Source organism: Carcharhinus amblyrhynchos, chromosome 2 (genome assembly GCF_965287045.1).
Source record: "Carcharhinus amblyrhynchos chromosome 2, sCarAmb.v2.hapA, whole genome shotgun sequence".
NCBI classification, from domain to species: domain Eukaryota; kingdom Metazoa; phylum Chordata; class Chondrichthyes; order Carcharhiniformes; family Carcharhinidae; genus Carcharhinus; species Carcharhinus amblyrhynchos.
The window spans coordinates 106,887,840-106,910,911 of record NC_137325.1 but is presented as its reverse complement, the minus strand read 5'-3'; the positions used below and the strand labels follow the sequence as shown (position 1 = coordinate 106,910,911).

Here is a 23,072-nt window from a genome sequence, read left to right as displayed (position 1 = left end):
CTGGTAAGCTTTGATAGGCCTATTTTTCTTTTCTCTAAATTTCAGGAAAAAGCATTGACAAAAGTACATATTATGGATGATTTGATAGGCATCACCATGTAATAATGGAGCTTGCTATTGTTGTTGCAGTTAAACAGTCCACTGTGTGAAAATAATGCTGCATTTCACAACCATTCCATAAGGATGGGCATTCAGCGAAGCCATTTTGTCACCAATGAGCGCCTTTTTCTCCTGAAACCTTCACCATAAAAAAATGTATGGAAGGCAACCACAGGGATCTCTTCAGACTTAGGCCATCAAGGTATCATTTTACAAGTGATGGATGTAGTGAAATAAAAGACAATGGGAATAAAAGCCGTATGGTATGCCTATAATGTGAATGGGAGCACTCCAAATAATCACCGCCAATTATATAAGCAGGTATTCTATGGGCAGTTAAAGAAACAAAGGTACCAATGACATAATAAAAATAACATAAGAGCTTAATCCTTTCAGTAACCTTTTTATCTGTGGAGGCACAGTTATAATTAGATTTTGCCACTCGTGGAATCATACTGGGCAGAAGAGGTCCTTCAGCTCATCAAGTCTGCACCGACACGGGAGAAACACCTGACCGCACACCTTATCCCATTTACCAGCACTTGGCCCATCGTTTTAAAGGAAGTGAGGCAACCCGCCTTCACCACCCTCCCAGGCAGCGTATCCCAGACCATCACGGGTCGTTTTCCTCACATTCCCCCCCTAAGCATCCTGCCACTCATTTTGAACCCATGTCCCCTCATGACTGACCCTTCAACTAAGGGAAACAGCTACTCCTTATCCAATGTGCCCATGCCCCTCCTAATCTTATGCAGCTCGACCAGGTCTGCCCTCAGTCTCCTCAAATCCAAAGAAAACAATCCAAGTCTATCCAACCTTTCTTCATAACTTAAATGTTCCATTCCAGGCAGCACCCTGGTGAATCTCCTCTGCACATTCTCCAGGGCAATCACTTCCTTTCTCATCCTCCAACGCTCCAAGTTTGTTCAACCTCTCTTCATAGTCCATATCCTCCAAACTAGGCAACATCCTGATAAATCTCTTCTGCACCTTTTCCAATGCATTAACATCCTTCCCATAGTGTAGCGGCTAGAGAATTGAATACAAACTACATCAAACACATACCATAATCTTAACATCTAACATTGTTATGATGGTATGTTATTTAGAACCCAGATAAAGTCGCAATTCTGAATTCTGCTAAATAAAGAACCACAGAATCCCTACAGTGGCCATTCGGCCCATCGAGCCTGCACCAACAACAATCCCACCGAGGCCCTATCCCCATAACCTCATGCATTTACTCGGGTAATCTCCCGACACTAAGGGTCAATTTTGCATGGCTAATCCACCTAACCTGCACATCTTTGGACTGTGGAGGAAACCAGAGTACCCAGAGGAAACCCACGCAGACATGGGAAGAATATGTTCCACACAGACAGTCACCCCAAGGCCAGAATTGAACCCAGGCCCTTGGCATTGTGAGGCAGCAGTGCTAACCACTGTGCCACCGTGCAGCCTCTTAAAGTAAAATAAGCTACAATAATTGTTTTCCTATTGTAACTCAATGGAAGTACTGTTCCATTCAAGGATGGTGTCAATAAGTATCCTATTAACTATGCAGACGCAACATAACAAAATGGTTATTTATAGAAACATAGGAAATAGGTGCAGGCCCTTCAAGCCTGCACCACCATTCAATATGATTGTGGTTGATCATGCATGTTCAGTATCCCATTCCCATTTTCTCTCCATACCCCTTGATCCCTTTAGCCACAAGGGCCACATTTAGCTCCCTAGAACATTACAGCATAGAACCTGGCCTTTTGGCCCTTGATTGTGCTGAACTATTTTTCTGCCTAGTCCAGTGACCTGAACCTGGACCATATCCCTCCACACCCCCCTCGTCCATGTACCGGTCCAAGTTTTCTTAAATGTTAAAAGAGAGCCCGCATTCACTACTTCATCTGGCAGCTCATTCCACACTCCCACCACTCTCTGTTTGAAGACGGCCCCCCCCCCCCCAATATTCCCTTTAAACTTTTCCCCCTTCACCCTTAATCCATGTCCTCCAGTTTTCTTCTCCCCTAGCCTCAGTGGAAAAAGCCTGCTTGCATTCACTCTATCTATACCCATCATAATTTTATACACCTCTATCAAATCTCCCTCATTCTTCTACGCTCCAGGGAATAAAGTCCTAACCTATTCAACCTTTCTCTGTAACTCAGTTTCTCAAGTCCCGGCAACATGTTTGTGAACCTTCTCTGCACTCTTTCAACCTTATTAATATCCTTCCTGTAATTACGTGATCAAAACTGCACACAATACTCTAAATTAGGCCTCACCAATGTCTTATACAACCTCACCATAACATTCCAACTCTTATAGTCAATATTTTGATTTATAAAGGCCAATGTACCAAAAGCACTCTTTAGGACCCAATTTATCTGTGATGCCACATTTAGGGAATTATGCATCTGTATTCCCAGATCCCTCTGTTCTACTGCACTCTTCAGTGTCCTACCATTTACCATGTATGTTCTACCTTGGTTTGTCCTTCTAAAGTGCAATACCTCACACTTGTCTACATTGAATTCCATCTGCCATTTTTCAGCCCATTTTTCTAGTTGGTCCAAATCCCTCTGCAAGCTTTGAAAACCTTCCTGACTGTCCACTACACCTCCAATCTTTGTATCATCAGCAGATTTGCTGACCCAGTTTACTACATTATCATCCAGATCATTGATATAGATGACAAACAACAATGGGCCCAGCACACCAGTAGTCACAGGCCTCCACTCAGAGAAGCATTCCTCAACTATCACTCTCTGGCTTCTTCCATTAAGCCAATGTCTAATCTAATTTACTATCTCTCCATGTATACCTAGCGACTGAATCTTCCTAACTAACCTCCCATGCGGGACTTTGTCAAAGGCCTTACTGAAGTCCACGTACACAACATTCACTGTCTTCCCTTCATCCACTTTCCTGGTAACCTCCTCAAAAAACTAATACATTGGTTAAACATGACCTATCAGACACAAAGTCATGTTGACTCTCCCTAATAAGTCCCTGTCTATCCAAGTATTTGTAGATCCTATCCCTAAATACTCCTTCCAATAATTTACCTAATACTGACATCAAACTTATTGGCCTATAACTTCCCGGATTACTTTTTGGGCTTTTTTTAAATAACGGAACAACATAAGAACATAAGAACATAAGAAATAGGAGCAGGAGTAGGCCATCTAGCCCTTCGAGCCTGCCCCGCCATTCAATAAGATCATGGCTGATCTGTCGCTGCTCAGTTCCACTTTCCCGCTTTCTCCCCATAACCCTTAATCCCCTCTCTTATCAAAAACCCATCAACCCGCGTCTTAAAAATATTTAGCGAGGCAGCCTCCACCACTTCAACGGGCAGAGAATTCCAGAGATTCACCACCCTTTGAGTGAAGAAGTTCCTCCTCAACTCCGTTCTAAACCGCCCCCCTTTTATCTTGAGGCTGTGCCCCCTAGTCCTATTGTCTTTTTTGAGCGGGAAGAGTCTCTCCACCTCTATCCTATCCATCCCATTCATCATCTTATACGTCTCAATGAGATCTCCCCTCATTCTTCTAAACTCTAACGAGTACAAGCCCAGTTTATTCAGCCTCTCCTCATAGCTCAACCCCCTCAACTCCGGTATCAGCCTAGTAAACCTCCTCTGCACTCCCTCCAAGGCCAAAATATCTTTGCGCAGGTGCGGCGCCCAAAACTGCACACAGTACTCCAGCTGCGGCCTCACCAATGCCCTATACAGCTGCAGCAAGACCTCCCTACTTTTATATTCAATCCCCCTCGCTATGAAGGCCAGCATCCCATTAGCCTTCCTGACCACCTGCTGCACCTGCAGGCTGGGTTTTTACGACTCATGCACAAGGACCCCGAGGTCCCTCTGCACCGTCGCCTGCTGCAGTTTTTCGCCCCGTAAGTAATAGTCCTTCCTACCATTCTTCCTACCAAAGTGGACCACCTCACACTTGCCAACATTAAATTCCATTTGCCATTTCCTGGCCCATTCGCCCAGCCTATCTAGATCCTTCTGCAGACTCTCCACACCCTCCGCACAATTTGCTGTTCCCCCAATCTTGGTGTCATCAGCAAAAATCCTCCAATCATCTGGCACTTCACCCGTGCATACCAACATTTTAAATATATCTGCCAGGGCCCTGCAATTTCAACACTAGTCTCCGTCAAGGTCCAAGGGAATACCCTGTCTGGTCCTGGGGATTTATCTACTCTGATTTGCCTCAAGACAGCAAACACCTCCTCCCCTTTAATCTGTATAGGTTCCATGACCTCCCTACTTGTTTGCCTTATTTCCATAGACTCCATGCCAGTTTCCTTAGTAAATACGGATGCAAAAAACCTACTTAATATTTCCCCCATTTCTTTTGGTTCCACACATAGTCGACCACTCTGATCTTCTAGAGGACTAATTTTATCCCTTACTCTCCTCTTGCTCTTAACATACCTGTAGAAGCTCTTAGGATTATCCTTTGCCTTCATTGCCAAAGCAACCTCATGTCTTCTTTTAGCCCTCCTGATTTCTTTCTTAAGTAGTTTCTTGCACTTTTTATACTCCTCGAGCATCTTATTCCCTGTTGCCTATACACGTCATACATCTCTCTCTTCTCCTTTATCAGAGTTCCAATATCCCTCGAGAACCAAGCTTCCTTATTCTTATTCACTTTGTCTTTAATCCTGACAGGAACATACAGACTCTGCACTCTCAAAATTTCTTCTTTGAAGGCATCCCACTTACCAATCACATCCCTGCCAGAGAACAGCCTGACCCAATTCACGCTTTTTAGATCCTTTCTCATATCTTCAAATTTGGCCTTTTTCCAGTTTAGGACCTCTTTAGTTCCCTCTTGAACATATCTAACAAACTGGCCCTAACAACTGTCTATGCAAAGTTCAACACGGACCCCCTTTGTGGAGGAAATGCTTTCCTCAACATTGGGCAGGATTTTATGGCTTTGTTCTTCTGAAACCGTAAAGCCCAGGATCAATGGACATTTCCATTGTCCACCCAGCGCCCACTCTGATTCTCGTGGCGGATGGGGCAGTAAAATTCCGATCATTGTCTTTCTTGATGGCTTAGTTGCGAAGTGCATTCTCTGCTGTGGGACTGAACCAGTCTGGTTATCCTTCGCTGAACTCTCTCAATAGTAAGAATGTCCTTCCTCATGCTAGGAGACCAAAACTGCATACAGTGCTCAAGGTGTAGTCTCACCAAAGTCTTGTATAACTACAGCAAGACTTCCTTACTCCTATACGCAAATCCTCTTGCTATGAAGGCCAGCATGCTATTAGTTTTCCTCATCATCTGCTGCACCTACACGCCAACCTTCAGTGACTTTCCACCATGACACCAGGTAATGTTGCACTTCCCCTTTTCCTAAACTGCCACCATTCAGATAACAATCTTCCTTCTTGTTTTTGCAACCAAACTGAATAATCTCACATTTATGCAAATTTGGAGATATTGCATTCAATTCCTTTGTCCAAATCATTCATGTATGTTATGAATAGCTGGGGTCCCAGCACTGAACCCTGCAGTGCCCCAACAGTCACTACCACCTACTCTGAAAAGGACCCATTTATTCCCATTCTCTGCTTCCTGTCCGCCAACCAATTCTCTATCCGCGTCAATACACTACCCTCGATACTATGAGCTTTAATCTTGCTCACTAATCTCTTGTGTGGGACCTTGTCCAAAGTCTTTTGAAAGTCCAGGTACACAACATCCAACGGTTCATCCTTGTCCACTCTACTGATCACATCCTCAAAAAATTCCAGAAGATTTATCAAGCACTATTTCTCTTTAGTGAATCCATGCTGACTTGGACCGATCCTGTCACTGCTTTCCAAATGCTGTTATTACATCCTCAATAATTAACTCCAGCATTTTCCCCATCATTGATGTCAGGCTAACCATCTATAATTTCCTATTTTTTCTCCCCTCCTTTTTTAAAAAGTGGGATTACACTCACTACTTTTCAATTTACTGGAACTCTTCCAGAGTCTATAGAATGCTGGAAAATGATCACAAATGCATCCACTATTTCTAGGGCCACTTTCTTGAGTACCCTGGGATGCAAGGCATCAGGCCCTGGGGACTGATTACATTTTAATCCCAGCAATTTCCCCAGTACAAGTTCCTGACTCATAAGAATTTCCTTCCATTCCTCCTTCATGCTCGACCCTCTGCTCCCTAGTATTTCTGGAGGGTTATTTGTGTCCTCCTTAGTGAAGCCAAATTGGAAAAGTCAAGATTTAAATACATTCTTGTAACTGAACTAGGTTACGCAGGATGACTCAAAAGTGAGCCAATCTAGGTATCACATTACCACCCCCAGACAAATTGTAAATCTCAAACCACTATCCCTACAATCTCCATCTATTTTGCTTTCATTCACATGTAAAACCCTGGGCTATTTCCAAATGGTTGAGATCCTGATTGTTCCTTTTAGCCCTGCACTGCTATCACTGCCCATTTTCTATATACACACATGAACATTTTATTATCATTTCCATGTTACACTAATCCAATAGGGAGCCTCAGCTCCCTCCAACAGGCAAAACGGTCAAGTTTTGTACAAAATAACAATAGTAATCACAGCAAAAAAGAAGTTGTCTTTATCTTGACTTTAATGTAATATGATTCATCGCAACTGATCTTTTGAAGAAAGCAACAAAGACATTTGGAGTGAAACCTGGTTATTGTCACTACCCATTTATAGTTATTTGATAAGCAAACTGAGACCAAGAAAAATGATTCCAACGCCTTAATCTTTTTCTCACAATTTTGGATATGGTATCTAAAATGTTAGCTTACTAAAACGTATGATAGTTACATGAAAGACCTTTAAAAATATATTGGTGGGCTATAGTTCAAGTTTAGAGAGATCGCTTTCACCCAAGCTAACAATTTAGGGCTTTTTCAATTGTCTCAAATTCAGACAACAGTTAACGGTTGGGGTGGCATGGTAGCACAGTGGTTAGCACTGCTGCCTCTCAGTGCCAGACATCCGGGTTCACTTCCAGCCTTCAGTGAGTTTGTGTGGAATTTGCACTTTCCCCCATATCTGTGTGGGTTTCCTCCGGTTGCTCCATTTTCCTCCCACAGTCCAAAGATGCGTGGGTTAGGTTGATTGGCCATGGTAATTTGCCCCTGGTGTCAGGAGGATTAGTAGGGTAAATATGAGCTGTTAGGGGAATGGGGCTTGGGTGAGATTGTGGTCGGTGGAGACTCAATGGGTTGGATATAGATTCTATGATCCTATGATCTTCAGAAAGGTATTTGAGTTGGAAATCGTCCACTACAAGTTTTCAAATTAGACAAAAGGGAGGACAACTAGGAAGATCATCAGATTTGTGTCAGTTAGGGTCCCAGTATATCTTGCACAGCATGTCTTGAGGATTCCAGATTCTGTATTTTATATATTCATGCTACACAACCTCCACTGCCATACAATTATGAAATAGTTAATGCAATGGGAACATTATTTTGCTTTGGATAGATGTCTTCCAGAAGTGGAGGCATAGGTTCGCTGGGGGAACGGATCAATTTTTACATGGGGTTGCATGGAAATCACTACCGTAGAGGAAGAGGCCACAGCAATTTTCAAAGTGAATTTCCTTATGTGTCTGCATACACCTTGAATGATCAAATGAATTATTTTTGAATTGTCAGGATCTTGCATTAATTCAAAGCTCTGTAACTACGTTAAAGACATATTTGTTGTACTTGTGTCAGAATTATTCAGCATTTCATACTAATGGCACTAAACTCACTTAATCTCTTCACATGTTTTCTGTCGGATATGTATAGTGCTGTTTTAGACCTTGGTGGTCTCTAAGCCACTTTTTTGCAGTGATTGCTGAAACGTAACACCTACATTCTATATGCAACAACTTTTTAAGTACTTAATACAATAAACCTAAAAACGGTGCGCTCGAGGTCCGGCGAGGTTTCTTTTAAAAGGTCTGCCTATTCTAGTTCACCCGAGCCACGCATATGCAATGTTAAATCCCCTCAAAGTAAAATTTCGCATACATTCCCAGGTACTTTCTATCACACTGCATCAATCCACAATGTACCGTTAGTAACTGGCCAATTTCACAGTAGCAAAGCACTGGAGTTATTCTGAACCTCAGCCAATCAATCAATAATTCGGAAAACTGAATCAGTGTCGGGAAAATCGCAGTGACAACAGCAAGAACAAATTGCAATTTTCTAAACTACCATCCCCCCCCCCCACTCCCCGCCACAAGGTAATCCATCCATCCAGCCACTTAGAATTACCTGTGTCAAGACTGAAATGTGTAAATCAAAAGCAGAAGTCTGCGGTGTTGGGTTGCTGCTACTTCTGAGTTTTTTTTTAAATACTTACTGGTTTAGTTCAACGTCAAGAATGAAGGATGAGTCGAAAGCGTCAACCTGGAAGGTAGCCTGGGCGATATGCGTGGACTGCAAAAATCAAAGACCAACAATTAGTAACCAGGCCCCTAGAGAGAATAGATAACAATCAGCAAAGAATAAAAATAAATAGAGCTGCCTGAAAAAGCAGCACTGAAATCTCTGCAAACTCAATTAGGATTTTTAAAGGCTGAGCAATATGAATAAAGAAACCGTGATGGATGCAGATCATTCGCACTTGAGAATTACTTGTTTTTATTTAAGTCGTTTTGATCAGTGATGTTTTTGATGCGGTGTTTTTGTTATTTTTTAACGATGCAGCCGAGGTCTCCGGGGAATGGGGGAGATGCAGAGAATTTGCACATCTTCAGCAGGGTAAACAGATGGGAGTGAACCGCGAGAGGCACTCACCGGCTGTGCGGCTGCCTGCTCCGCTCTCCTCTTCACCCGGGTGTCCAGGCTGAGCTGCCCGCTCCCCGGCCGCTCGATGAGCCGCAGCGGGCTGGTGGTGACCTGGGGTGGCTCCAGGCTGCGCATCTTCCAGCCGCCGACGGCGGCGACGGCCACCACCTCCTCCTCCTCCTCCTGCTTCCTCCTCAAGGCGTCGTCACCCTCAGGCCAACCTGCAATGTTCACGGTTCCCCGGATACAACACTTGCTGTCAGTGCCTTCCATGTACTGGGCATGAATCATAAATAAAAAACCCTCTCCACCTGAGCCCATCACTGGTCTAAAGTTAAAAGCCCCCCTCAATCATCACAAACAGCTCTAATAACCACCCCATTTTAAAATCATTAATTCGGCTTTCCTTTCTTTCCAAATACAAATGTTAAGACGTCCACCCAGCAAAATGCTTAACATGCAAAGATCAAGGTGCGGATTTTAGCTCGATAACCTTACCAGCTTTTCTATTGGCGCTGCTATATTGAGCGAGGTAGATTAGTCCACACAGATACACCGAAACAATCTGAGGCGGCAAAGGCTTCATATTTCATATTCTTTACCACCCTGCAGGAGATACATATATATCATATAAAAAAAATCTTCGCCTTTTTTAAGCTCACACTGGCTCCCGAAGGAATGTTTCAGGATTTCCTCCCTGAGATGTTTGGAGGGGTGTTTTTTTAAAAAAATAATTATTATTATTTGCTCCTCTTCCTTCAGAGTGCAGGCTGCAGCACTGGATGGCAGTGACAGGCTGAGAGCATCTGGAAAAACCTCCCTCCGTCCCTCCCCTCTTTTTCCTCCTCTATCTCATCCGCTCTCCAGCAGCCAGATTCGCTCTCTGGTGCTGCTGATCCACGTTCACGTCAATCCGCTCGCACATCGCGGCTGCAGGGGCTCTCATCCTCCTACCTCCCTCCCTCCCTCTCCTCCCCTCCCTCCCTCACTGAGCATGGGCAGCAGCATCCCAAACCCCAGCACTGGGGGGCCTATACAGTGTATCCTCTGGTAATCTCTGGGAGAGGTGGAGGGGTGGAGCTGCAGCAAGAGGTAATCCTAATGTAACAGGGTTTATATATCGCAGTGCCCGGTATTAATATTTTAATCCATTGAACCCATTACTTTGGGAGAGTGAATTCACTTTCAAGGCCAAACGTGTTACTTTGCTGTGCAGTGCAGGCAGTTAAAACTGTAGCTCCAGCTCTGACATGGCACAGACACACTCTGCGAGGATCAAAAATCTCGTTTTCCGATTTTGAAAAGTTCCCTAATCCATACTGGACACAAATTTGATTGTGTATAATAATTCACGTAACAAGATTTTTTTGGAGTATATTTAGTGCGGTTCCCCTCGCAATAAAATCAGTATCTTTCTTGACCTCTCTTTCTAAGTATTAAAATTGATCTGGACAGTACTGAAACAATATGATGATGATGCATTGTGTTTATATAAATAATGCGCCCATAATGACTGATTGTTGATTCTGCAATCATATTCAGTTTTAGTTACTGCAATACCTCCTCTCAAATGTAATACCAGTCTGGGCACTGCACCTCAGAAAGGATATATTGACCTTGTAGTGGATGCAGTACAGATTCCAGATTGCTAGCAAGATTACAAGAGTTTTTATAAGGACGGATTGCACAGACTACCCCTGCATTCCTTTGAATACATAAGACAGAGGGGTTATCTGTTTGATGTGTTTAAGACGATCAAATAATTAGAAAGCGCTTACAGTGAGAAATCCATTTCCCCTGGTGGTGAGTCCAGAACAAGAAGGCACAAAGTTAAGATTAAAGATGATCATTCAGGAGTGATGGCAAGATGCACTTCTTCACACAAAGGGTTGTGGAAAACTGGAACACTGTCCTCTAAAAGCTGTTGAGGTTTGGTCAACTGAAAACGTAAAATCCAGGCTAATATTTTTGTTCATTAAGGATGCATAGGGATAAGGAACTAAGGCAATTAGGAATAGGCAATAAATGCTGGCCTTGCCAGCAATGCCCACTGCCACATCTAATTAATATAAAAAATTAAGAAGAAGAACCTCAAAGGCATGCATAAATCTGCACCAGTCAAAGACTGGTGTGGATTGCTTTGTGGAGCGTTTGCACCAGTACTGATGAAAGTGGGATCTGTACACCTGAACAATGCTGGGACCAGTGTTCTTGGGAAGCACATGACAAGGGAAGTAGAGAGGGCTTTAAGCTAATCAAGACAGGAGGTGAGGGAGTAGATGTAACAGATCAAGGGATAGATTCACAGGTTCAATTCCAGCCTTGGGTCACTGTCTATGTGGAGTTTGCACATTCTCCCCATGTCTGCGTGTATTTCCTCTGGGTGCTCCACTTTCCTCCCACAGTCCAAAGATGTATTGGTTAGGTTGATTGGCCATGCTAAATTGCCCCTAGTGTCAGGGGGATTAGGAGGGTAAATACATGGGGTTACGGGAATAGGGCCTGGATGGGATTGTGGTCAGTACAGACTCGATGGGCTGAATGGCCTAATTCTGTATTGTAGGGATTCTATGATGCTATATTTCAAGAAGACCATACTAACATAAAAGCCAGGGCCATTAAGAAAGCAGGAAGGTACTGAGAGATAAAACCTAAGAAAACACCTGTAATCAAGACTAGATGATGCAAAGGTGACAAAACTAAACATTTTGTATCTGAATGTGCATAGCATTCATAGCAAAGCTAATGAATTGATAGCACACATTAAATATGATCAGAAAGCCATTATGTAAAGATGACAACAAGGATTGGGTCCTGAATATTGAGAGGTAAATGACATTCAATAGGAAGAATAGGCAGATACAAAAAGGTGGAGAGATGATCGTGGATGGCATTGGTGCGGTAGTTAAAGATGACTTTGATTCAGGCAATCAGAATGTAGAATCAGTTTAGGTGGAGATGAGGAATAGCGGAGGGGAAGAAGTCTCTCATGGCAGTGGTCTACAGGAACCACAGATTGGGCAAAGTGGACAAGAAGAAATATTGGGGGCTTGTGATAAAGGGATGGCAATAACTATGGGTGATTTTTCTGTCCATATAAACTGGAAATGTCAGATTGTCAGTGATAGCCTGGATGAGGAGTTCCTGGAATATTTCTGAGATGATTTCTTAGATTTAATTTTAGATTTGTTTTATTATTGTCACATATATTCATGTACAGTGAAAAGTATTGTTTCTTGCGTGCTAGACAGTCAAAGCATACCATCATAGAGAAGGAAATGAGAGAGTGCAGAATGTGTGTTATAAATATAGCTAGGGTGTAGAGAAAGATCAATTTAATGCAAGGTAGGTCCATTCAGAAGTCTGATGGCAGCAGGGAAGAAGCTGTTCTTAAGTCAGATGGCATGTGACCTCAGGCTTTTGTATCCTTTTCCCGATGGAAGAAGATGGAAGAGAGAATGTCCAGGGTGTATGGGATCCTTAATTATGCTGGCTGGTTTGCCAAGGCAGTGGGAAGTTAGATACAGCTAATGGTTGGGAAGCTGATTCGCATGGACATTTTAAAGCAGCAAATTCTGGTACCAACTGCAGAGCAGATTATCTTAGATGGAATCATTAACGACCTGAGCTGGAAGGCACTCCTAGGTAGCTGTGATCACAATGTGATTGAATTTTTTATTCCATTAAAAAGGGAAAAGTGCGGGTCTAATTCTTAAGTTTTAAATAAGGGCAACTATGTAGGCACGAAAGTTGAGCTAACTGTAGTGAACTGTGACACCAGACTAGCAATAGATCAATAGGGAAGCAGTGGAAGACACTTAAGGGAATATGTCCATATACTCAGAATAAGTATATTCCTACTATCAAGAAAAACCCTGTGGGAAGAAGCAACCATCCATCGTAAGTAAAGAAGTTAAAGAAAGCATCAAACTTTAGAAAAAAGCTAACAACTTGGCAGAGATGAATGGCAGGTCAGATGATAGTTTCTCCTGATTAATCTTTTAGTCTTTCTTTATATTCTGATCAAACATCTGACCTGCTACTGGTACCAGATCTACCTTATCTAAAATTACAAAAATAAAAATGCATGCATTAACATAAAATATACCCCAAGGTTTTTAAAAATATGGTCCACATCAGTCTTTTTATGTCCTTGATAGGACATCAGCAATAATATTCTTTCTCCCAGCCATGTGAATGATTTTCCAGTTAAGTGGTTGAAGCAATAGACTCCATCAAAACAAACTGATGTTCCGATTCCAAAACCTTTCCAGAAATTTCAGGGGATAATGATTCATATTGTCTGTGAAGTATTACTATATTAGCACGTCAATCTCAAAGTGCTGTAATGCCAACAATATCAAACTAGTATTCTGTTGATGAGAATTTACTTTTCTCGAAAAATAGCCTAAAGGCTTTTTAATTCTGGTGTCATCTTCTTGCAAAAACACAACCCCTCCCCAGCCAAAATCCCTAACATCCACTTTAAACTTTTTGTCATGATATGATATGGCTAACACTGACAGTGCTGCTGATACAATTTTTAAATACTGAAATGCAGTTTGGCCTTGTACTGTCCGGTTAAATTTTTTATTCTTCTTTAAAAGTTCCATTAGTGGTGCCATCAGACTGCTAAAGCTCAGCACAAACTTGTGGTAAAATCCAGTTATTCCCAGAAATCTCAAAATTTCTTTTGTCATCGTAGGTTTGGGAGAATCAGAAATGTCCTTTGTTTTTGCATTTCATGGAGTGATCTGACCATATTCCCCAATATGGCCTAAATATGAGATTTGGGCTTTAGAAAATTCACTTTTTTTTTATCAAATTCATGACCAAGTTAGCTTTTCTTAAGCGTCTGAACAGTTCTTTTAGGTGCTGTAAGTGTTCATCCCAACCCTGACTAAACACCACCAAACTGTTAATGTATTGGGCATTAAGACTCAGTTTATGAATAATTTTATTAGTTAGCCTCTGAAATGTTGTAGGCACATTCTTCATTTAAAGTTAGGGATGGAACAGTGGCACAGTGGTTAGCAGTGCTGCCTCACAGCACCAGCAACCCCAGTTCCATTATCGGCTTGGGCCACTGTCTGTGTGGGTTTCCTCCGGGTACTCTGGTTTCCTCCCACAGTCCAAAAGATGTGCTGGTTAGGTGCATTGGCCATGCTAAATTCTCCCTCCATGCATCCGAACAAGTGCCAGAATGTGGTGACTAGGGAATTTTTACAGTAACTTCATTGCAGTGTTAATGTAAATCTGCCTGTGACACTAATAAATAAACTTTAAATTTTACACAAACAAGAAATTAGAAACAAATCCTTGTTGGTGACGAATTCACTTTCCTATAGTGAAGACAGTGTGCCCTATTTTCAGATCTGATTTTTAGACCCATTCTCAGGCTCCACTATATGCACTCTGCCTGCAAAAATATCAGCGATTCCGAATCGCACTGCACAAGCCTGTGGGCGGAGCTTAACATGCCCAAAACCCTCCAGCTGTGATCAGCGCCTCCAACTGCACATGTGCAGAAAAAAATGATAGAATGCTGCTCCCTTGCCACATCCCTTCTGGGCCAGATAATGCCTCCCCTTGGCCCCCACAGACATTGCCTCATCCCCACAACATTACTGATCCCCTTATCTCCCATTCCCTCCGCCACCCAGACTGATCACAAGCTCCTCTCTCCCCTTCCTCCTCGCGGATCTCAGGCAGAGTGGCAGCAGACCCCCCTTCCTCTCCACTGATCTCGGGCATAGTGGCAGCAGACTCCCCTTCCCCAGCCACATGCTCACCAGATTCACAGGTCCTTGAAAAGTCGAGGGGCTGCAGCAGTGCAATTTGCAATGGGCTATGTGCACATCCTTCAGCTGGCAGAATGCTGAGTGCACTAGGACCCAGCAGAACCACAAACCCAAGGTCAGTGCTGAGACCTAGGTCCGTGCTGCAAATCAGACATCAGACACCCTGCTGAGCAACAGTCCCCCCACACACACGCAGAGTCCACACTGAGCTGAGAAAGAAAATGGCCACAATGAAAGGACCCCCATAAGCAGCAGAGAGCCATCAGACACTTGGTACTTACCTCTTCACTAACCCTCACTGATGGAGTGCCCAAATCGGACTTATGTGGAGCATATCTGTTTCGCGCCGATTCTGGATGGGCTTACGCGGTGAAAAAGGGGGAAGTGCCAGTAAAGTTGGCGTGCAGCCCGTTAAGATAATTTAAATGCATGTAAATGGCCATCGCACCCATTTCTGGTCCTGATCATGGCCATTTTCAGGCTTTGGTAAAGGGGAACCAGCATGGAGACAGGCATCTTATGCCTGACCTTACCAAGTTTTTGCACTCAAAAATCAGACACAATGCAATGGTAAAATCAGGCCCAAAGACTCTACTTTCCATTGGCTTTGACACCATTACAATAGGTGAACTCCAATCACCAGAACTCAATTCAATGGTGTCATTTTGCAGCATATATTCAATTTCTTTTATACCTTGTGATAGTTTTGTGGGATTCGGCCACTATGATGTTGTTTCATTGGAACTGTTTCACTCACATCTACATCAGGTATAGCTACATCCATTCATCCTAACTTATCCCCACAAATACAGTTATAAGGTTGCAGTAATGCTATCACTTTGCGTAGGCTCTAATCTGACTGATAATTTAGTAAGCTGGTTAAACTTTTAAATACTTCATCATTACCAAATGGAAATCGAGAAAAATCACTCTCGGAACTTAACCCTTCTTTATCTTCCTGCTTCATTACTATAAATACTTCTTGTCCTCTTCTGTTCCGTCAAAATATTTCTTTAGCGTGTTAACATGACATATCTTGTGAGATTTGCATTTATCTGGAGTGCTAACCAGTTAAGTTACTTCTCTAAGCTTTTTCTCTATTTGGTGCGGTCCACTGGGCCACACTTGGAATACTGTGTACAGTTCCAGTCACCCTATTTTAGAAAGGGTGTTATTAAACTGGAATGAGTGCAGAAGAGATTTACTAGAATGCTATCGGGACTTGATGATTTGAGTTATAAGGAAAGGCTGGATAGACTGGGACATTTTTTCCCTGGAACGTAGAAGTTTGAGGGGTGATCTTATCCCTCTATAAAATAATGAGGAGCATGGATTAACTAGATAGTCAATATCTTTTTCCAAAGGTAGGGGAGTCTAAAACTAGAGGGCATCATTTAAGGTGAGAGGAGAGACTTACAAAAGTGTTCAGAGAGGCAGTTTTTTCACACAGAGGATGGTGAGTGTCTGGAACAAGCTGCCAGAGGTAGTAGTAGAGGTGGGTACAATTTTGTCTTTTAAAAAGTATTTAGACAGTTACATGGGTAAGATGGGTATAGAGGGATATGGCCAAATGCGGGCAATTGGGACTAGCGTATGGGTTTAAAAAAAGGACGGCATGGACAAGTTGGGCCAAAAGGTCTGTTTCCATGCTGTAAACCTCTATGACTTACTAAATGTAGGTTTTAATCTTTCACCTGAAAGAGGTAATAAAACAAGCATTTTCAATCCTGTTGTGAAATTACAGGTCTTTGCTTTCTGAGCAGCCTCTTTTTATCATTTCTTGCTAAAATTTTTAAATGCTTCCTTGCCAATTCACATGGCCCATTTAGCCTGTCTCTAAAATTTGATACATAGGCCAGAACTATCCAGCCATTCACACTGGCGAGATCTTCAATTCCTGCCGATGGCGCATTCCTGCCACAGGTTTCGTGGGATTCATTCAACAGAAACTATATTGTCAACAGTGGGACCTAAGATCCTGCCACTGGCTAATGGTGAGCAACCTCTCACCATGAAACACACAGTGGGTTGGGAGGTAAATCCTGTCTATAATCTAAGTGTAGTTTCTGATTTCTTGCTCAACAGCCTTTTCTGGATTAATTTGAGTGGTCCTCTCACTTCATGTTCATAAACCAATTCAAAAGGCCTAAATTTCGTGGAACCGTTTGGTGAATCCTTAATGGCAAATAATGAAAATAGAATTCATTTGCCCCAATCATGACTGTACACTTTCTTGAGCAGCACTGTGGCACGGTGGTTAGCACTGCTGCCTCACAGCACCAGGGACTTGGGTTCAATTCCAGGTTTGGGTGACTGTCTGTGTTGGGTTTGTACATGCTCCCTATGTCTGCATGGGTTTCCTCCGAGTGCTCTGGTTTGCTCTCATACTCAAAAAAATTTGCACGTCAGGTTGATTGGCTATGCTACGTTGACCCTTAGTGTCAGGGGGATTAGCAGGGTAGATATGTAGGGTTACTGCGATAGGGCCTGATGGGCTAAATGGCCTCCTTCTGCACTGTAGGGATTCTATGATTCTTCATCATTATCAAAGTTGACGCCATCTCTCTAATGCTCCCTGTGATTCTGGATGATATGCTGAGGAATTATATTGTTTTATCTTTAGGCTATTCACAGCTTCCTTAAATAATCCTGACATAAACTTTGATCCTTGATCTGATTGTATTTCATTTGGTAAGCCCTGTATCTGGTAAAACATTTGGTTAATTCTTCTACAACTCTCTTCACTGTAATGTTTCTTAATAGAATGCTTCAGGAAATTGAGTGGATACAGCCCCAATCTTTGGTAAGTATTGATTTCCACTTCTTGCTTTAGGAAGCAGCTCCATACAATCTACTGGAACTTCTGTGAAAGGTTCTTCAATAGTCAGAACAGGAATTAAGGGTGCCTGTTTTATTACATTCCCCTATTTTCCTATTTCCCTATTCCGTGGTTTCCCTATTTCTTGATACCTGTGACAGGTTCAACAAAACCATTCTACATCTTTTGTAGCCAGTGTAATGACAGTGTGCTATTGATATATTTGAGTGGGACTTTCTGGCCTTGCTCATCCTGAAACTATCAAATCCTGCCCGAGGTCAACAGACCTTCCCTTGGTCTGCCGCTCGCCTGCTTCGATTCCCATGGTGGATGGTTTGGTAAAATTCCGGCCTTTATGTTTAAGGAGAATATTTTAAAATTCAGCTTCTTTTCTAGGCAGTTAATTTGTCTGGAAAGGAATGCAGCTCAGGTAGTGGGCAAGCAGGATAATTACTCATTTTAGCCATGCACTTTACTTACGAGAGAACTAATGAATTTTTGTTTGTAGATGAAGATTCCTGCTGGGGTTATGTGATAATGTGGTTAATGGGAGAAGATAAGTATGTAACAGACAGAAACAGCTTTCAGTTCTGCGTAGGGATTATTTAAATCCAAAGGTCTGCAAGCTGCTCTGATGCTCAAGATCTTTCTGACAGCCTTAAGCTTGTCTACACTCCTTACAGCAAGTATATTTATGGTTGCTAACTCTATTTAAAGTAGAATTTTAAGTCCAAAAGAGATTGTTCCTTATTTTGAACTGAAACAGTGATACATTAGAAATTAAAGTTGATTCATTAAATATTTAGCTATTGTTCCACTGATTTAAACTGCTTCATTTTGTAGGGGTTGTACTTAAACTGTGTTATTAAATAAAGTTTCTTTCATTATGTAAGATCCCTAATTTGTCAGTGGAATTACCCTAGAATGAAGCATCCTATCCTCACATTTACGCTAAAATTTAGAAACATTGTTGGGGTCTAGTCTGGCATCCTAATTTAACTTAGGGTTCTGGTTCAGGACCTTAAAACCAGAGCCAGTAAAACTGTTTCTCTACCTTTACTTTGAGTTTTCCTTATTCTTCAATGACCCCTAATGGAATTTCCTGGGCTATTCTTAGAATATCTACCCTATAGTCAGGCAACAGTACATTCTAACGAAAGTCTGCCCATTTTTCAGCTGCAGTAACGTTAGTAGGCATCCATTTTTTCATTACTATGTTATCCTACACATAATGTCATTCAGGTTTTACACTGGGCTTCCAATTCTGAGTAAGCTGTTTGATAAATTTATTTTGTGTGTGCATCTCTTTGCTACTACTCTATCAATTTCTTTGAACTAAACATATCTGTTTCCTTATCTCCTTCCCTTTCATCTTCATCCATCTCACTAAAGATAGTGTCCATTCACTGCCCTTCCCCTCTTCTTTCATCTCATGTGTCTGTGATCTCATTATCACACAATCAGGAAACAGTCCAGGATTATCCGTGTGCAATCTTTTTGTAGTTTGACTTTCTACAGGCTGTTCAGCTACAGTTGGCATCATTGTGACCCAGTTATATCATTCCCTAAGAGAAATTGAATGCCTGCAACTATGTCTCCTGTCTTCAAACTGCTCCTCAAGTATACTGTAGCCAGAGGAGTTATGTTTCTTAGTAGAATGCTTAAGATCTCATCATGAATGCTACTGACTAGAACCTCTTCCTTCAAAATCCCCTCTGGACAGCAAATATCTTTATCCCACAGCATTAGTGATTGATTTGGTCTAGAATATCTTAAAGTTTCAATATATGTACCCACTTCATTCTGTAAATATGAAAAGACCTTTCCTTCACACACAAAGTCTTCAAACACATTATCTACTTGCTGTTTACTCTGACTCTCCATTTAATCTAATTGTTTGTTCCACTCTATGTACAGATCCTACCAGCTTTTCTTGTTCCACTGTGTCTAACTTAATATTCCCTTTCTTAAGTCCCACAATTCCAACTTTTCTGCTCATTAATCTCCAGCATTCTGACTTTGTATGGCCCAATTAATTACAATGAAACCATCTAACTTCTCTTATATCCCTTGCACCCTCAGCACCTTCCTTTTTATTTTGAGGTAGAATCTGTTTGGAACTTTCAACTATTCCTTCTTCTACCTGACTGATCTTTATTCTCACATTGCCGTTTTCTATCTAAAACCTAAAAAGGTTTAAAGGTTTGCTCTATAACATAATTCACACTCATCAACATGTTCAGAAGCTTGCCTGGCAGTTTTACCCTTTGTTCCTCCACATGTATCCTTATCATTTCAGGTGAGTTAAGTCCCACCCACAGCGTGATTCAGACTTTTTTTTAGGCTGAATGTGTACGGGGGTGCCTGAGAACAGGTTTCCAAGTTGGATCTGAATCACACCCAGATTCAGCACTTAGAACCAAAATGGCAAAATTACCCCCCAGTGTGTCCAGTTTTGGTCTCCCTATTTAATGAAGGATGTAAAAATGCATTGGAAGTAGCTCAGAGGACATTTGCTGGATTGATACCTGGAATGAGTGGATTGTCTTATAAGGAAAGGTTAGACTGACTGGGCTAGAAGGGTGACTTGATTGTAAGTATGTAAGATCCTGATTGGTCTTGATAAGGTGGATGTGGAAAGGATATTTAATCTTCTGCGCGAGTCCAGAACTAGGGGGCACAGATTGAGAATTAGAGGTTGCCTTTTTAGAGATGAGGAGATTTCTTTTCATTCAGAGGTTGTGTGACTTTAGAACACATTGCCTCAGAAGGCGATGGAGGTGGAGTCATTGAAGTTTTTTTTAAGATGGATGTAGGTAGATTATTGTTAGATAAGGGAATCAAAGATTAAGTTTAAAGTCCATTTATTAGTCAAAAGTAAGGCTTACATTAATACTACAATGAGGTTACTGTGAAATTCCCCTAGTTGCCACAATCTGGTGCCTGTTCGGATCAATGCACCTAACCAGCACGTCTTCCAGAACGTGGAAGGAAAGCAGCGCACCCAGAGGAAACCCACACAGACCTGGGGAGAATGTGCAAACTCCACATAGACAGTGACCCAAGCTGGGAATTGAACCCAGGTCCCTGGTACTGTGGAGCAGCAATGCTAACCACTGTGCTACCATGCTGCACTGGGTTATCAGGATAGATAGAAATGTAGAACTTGAAATGCAAGCAGATCAGTCATGATCTTACTGAATGGCAGAGCAGGCTCAAGTGCTGAATAGTCTACATCTGATCCTAACTTCTATGTTCACATCATTGGAAAACAGGGCTTAGATGTAAGTCTGCAATTCTGGGGCCACATGCACCTCCAAATTGGCCAGTTCCAGTTCCTACCAATCCCTTCACTGAAGCTCAAGAAATGCAAGGCCAGGGGAATAGGAAAGCATTGCCTTTTTTCTGCTAACTCAACAGTGTATAGCTCCTCATTCAAAACAACTGGATCTCCTATCAAATGGAAGCATGGAATTAAACTTTGTTCATTTGCCAAAACTCAGTGCTTCCAAACCAAAATGTTGTTAAGCAGCAAGACCTCAGTGTCCTTCAAACCAAGGCCATCAAAAACTTGGACTTCCATCTTTGTGCTGCAAAACCTCAGGGTTTCACCACATTCAGCCTCCAGGCTGACTCATCCATTAATGAGCAGTAATGACATAAAAAACCTGGACCTTTCCAACCATGCCAATACACTCCAAGATTCCTTATTGCTTCATTTGTTTTTAGGACTTTCATCAAACAATGCCAAATCTGCATAATCCTCCTCCATACTGCGAAACCTTTGGGGCTCCATTGCAGCAACCAGCATCCCCACTCAGTTCTGCAAAAGCCCAGGATCAGACTCTCTGTTTCTATTCCACATCACTGCCAAACTCCATGAAACTCTCTTATACTATTTATTCATGAAACCAGGCATATTGATGTCCCATACAGAGGTGAGGTGAGAGTGACTGCGCCTGATATCAAGGCCAGATTTGACCAACTCTTAGAGGGGTCTCTACATTGCATTCCACTTACACAAGTAGTTTTCATAATCTAGGAGTGTCTGACTGCAGTAAGCCTATTGAAAACATGACATAATCATCATGCATCTTTTATATTATGCTCTATTTCTAAGTTTTCCCACTCCATTATGCAACAGAGAAACTTATCTAATAAAGTTAAAAGTTAATAATCTTGTTATTTTACTATCAATCTTCCACTCCCAAAATGTATCACTTCACACTTCTCTGAATTAAATGTTATCTTTCATGTGTCTGGCCATTACAGTAGAGTAGGTCCATCCTCCTCACATTGATTATACTTTTAATTTTTTGTGTCATCTATAAAATTTGAAATTGTGCCCTGCATATCCAAGTCTGAGTCATTAAAACAAAGCAAGAAAAGCAGTTGTCCTATTACCAGCTCATGGAAAACCCCACTATATACTGTTGTTACTGTCCATTCCCGGGCACTCAGTCAACCTCAGGCCAATGCTGCCATTATCCGTATTATTCTATCAGTTTCAACTTTTGTATATCTTCAAAAAATGATAGAGATTTCCTGGATTTTACTATCTGGCCATTGAAATTTGAAGAGTTGTTCTCCATATACAAATGCTACCAATTACATGTTACTTTTTGAGTTTGAATCATTCTTCTCTTGGTCTACACCTGCTCAAAATTACAATGCTATCAAGATAGGCTTTTCAAAACCTGTGATGGCTCTTATGCATGATTTAAAACTCAACTAGATCATAAGAAATAGGAACAGGAGTAAGCCATTCGGTCCCTTGAGTCTGCTCCACCATTCAATAGAATCATGGGTTGATCCAAACTAAAAATTAGACAACTAGAGTAGTCCACAAAAGTAGAACTAAAGTCAAACTAACAGCAGACAAAGGAATAAAGCCAAGTTTATTTATTAATAACAAGTAAGGCTTACATTAACACTGCAATGAAGTTATTGCAAAATTCCCCTGGTCGCCTGTTCAGGTCAATGCACCGAACCAGAATCATTTTTTTGTCACTGAAGCAAATGTAAAAAAAAAACTTACCTTTTATTGGGCGAACATTTAAAATATTTTGTGGACAGCCGAACTTCAAAACTACCTTCGTGCATTGAATGGGGTGCTGAGAAAAAAACGTGGCGCTCTGAGTTATGAAGAGTGTCTCATAGAGTTGGGCTTATTTTTACTACTTGTAAAGATGATTGAAGAGATATGTTACAACTCTTTTATCATGCTGAGCATGAATAATATAGAAGTAAGCAAGCTATTTAATTTAAGCGTTGACTGTAGAATTACAGAACAAAGATTGGAAATTAAGTAGCCCTGAATGAGATTAGAAGTTCTTAAATTCACGTTATCACAGCCTCGTGCCAGGATATATTGAACCAACACCAAGAAGGTACATTGCCATTTCTTCATCATCACTGAGTCAAAATCCTGGAACTTTCTACCTAACAAGAATATGGGAGGAGCTACACCAGACAGATTGTAACAGTTCAAGAATGAAGTTCTTCATTTTTTTGAGGGCTATTAGGAATGAGCAATGAACAATGG

At 41.7% G+C, this 23,072-nt stretch overlaps 1 protein-coding gene across 5 annotated transcripts in view; it reads right to left on the bottom strand.

Moving 5' to 3' along the window:
- Positions 1-9,719, bottom strand: part of adam22 (ADAM metallopeptidase domain 22) — a 290,976-nt gene extending 281,257 nt beyond the window's left edge. For all 5 annotated transcript variants that reach the window (XM_080210663.1, XM_080210672.1, XM_080210680.1 and 2 more), the window contains exons 1-3: positions 9,407-9,719; positions 8,918-9,129; positions 8,481-8,557 (exon numbers count right to left, since the gene is read on the bottom strand). In XM_080210663.1, coding sequence (XP_080066789.1) covers positions 8,481-8,557; positions 8,918-9,129; positions 9,407-9,494 — 377 coding nt within the window. In that variant the 5' untranslated portion in view covers positions 9,495-9,719. The remainder of the gene's footprint in view (positions 1-8,480; positions 8,558-8,917; positions 9,130-9,406) is intronic.
- Between the last annotated feature and the right edge of the window lie 13,353 nt (positions 9,720-23,072).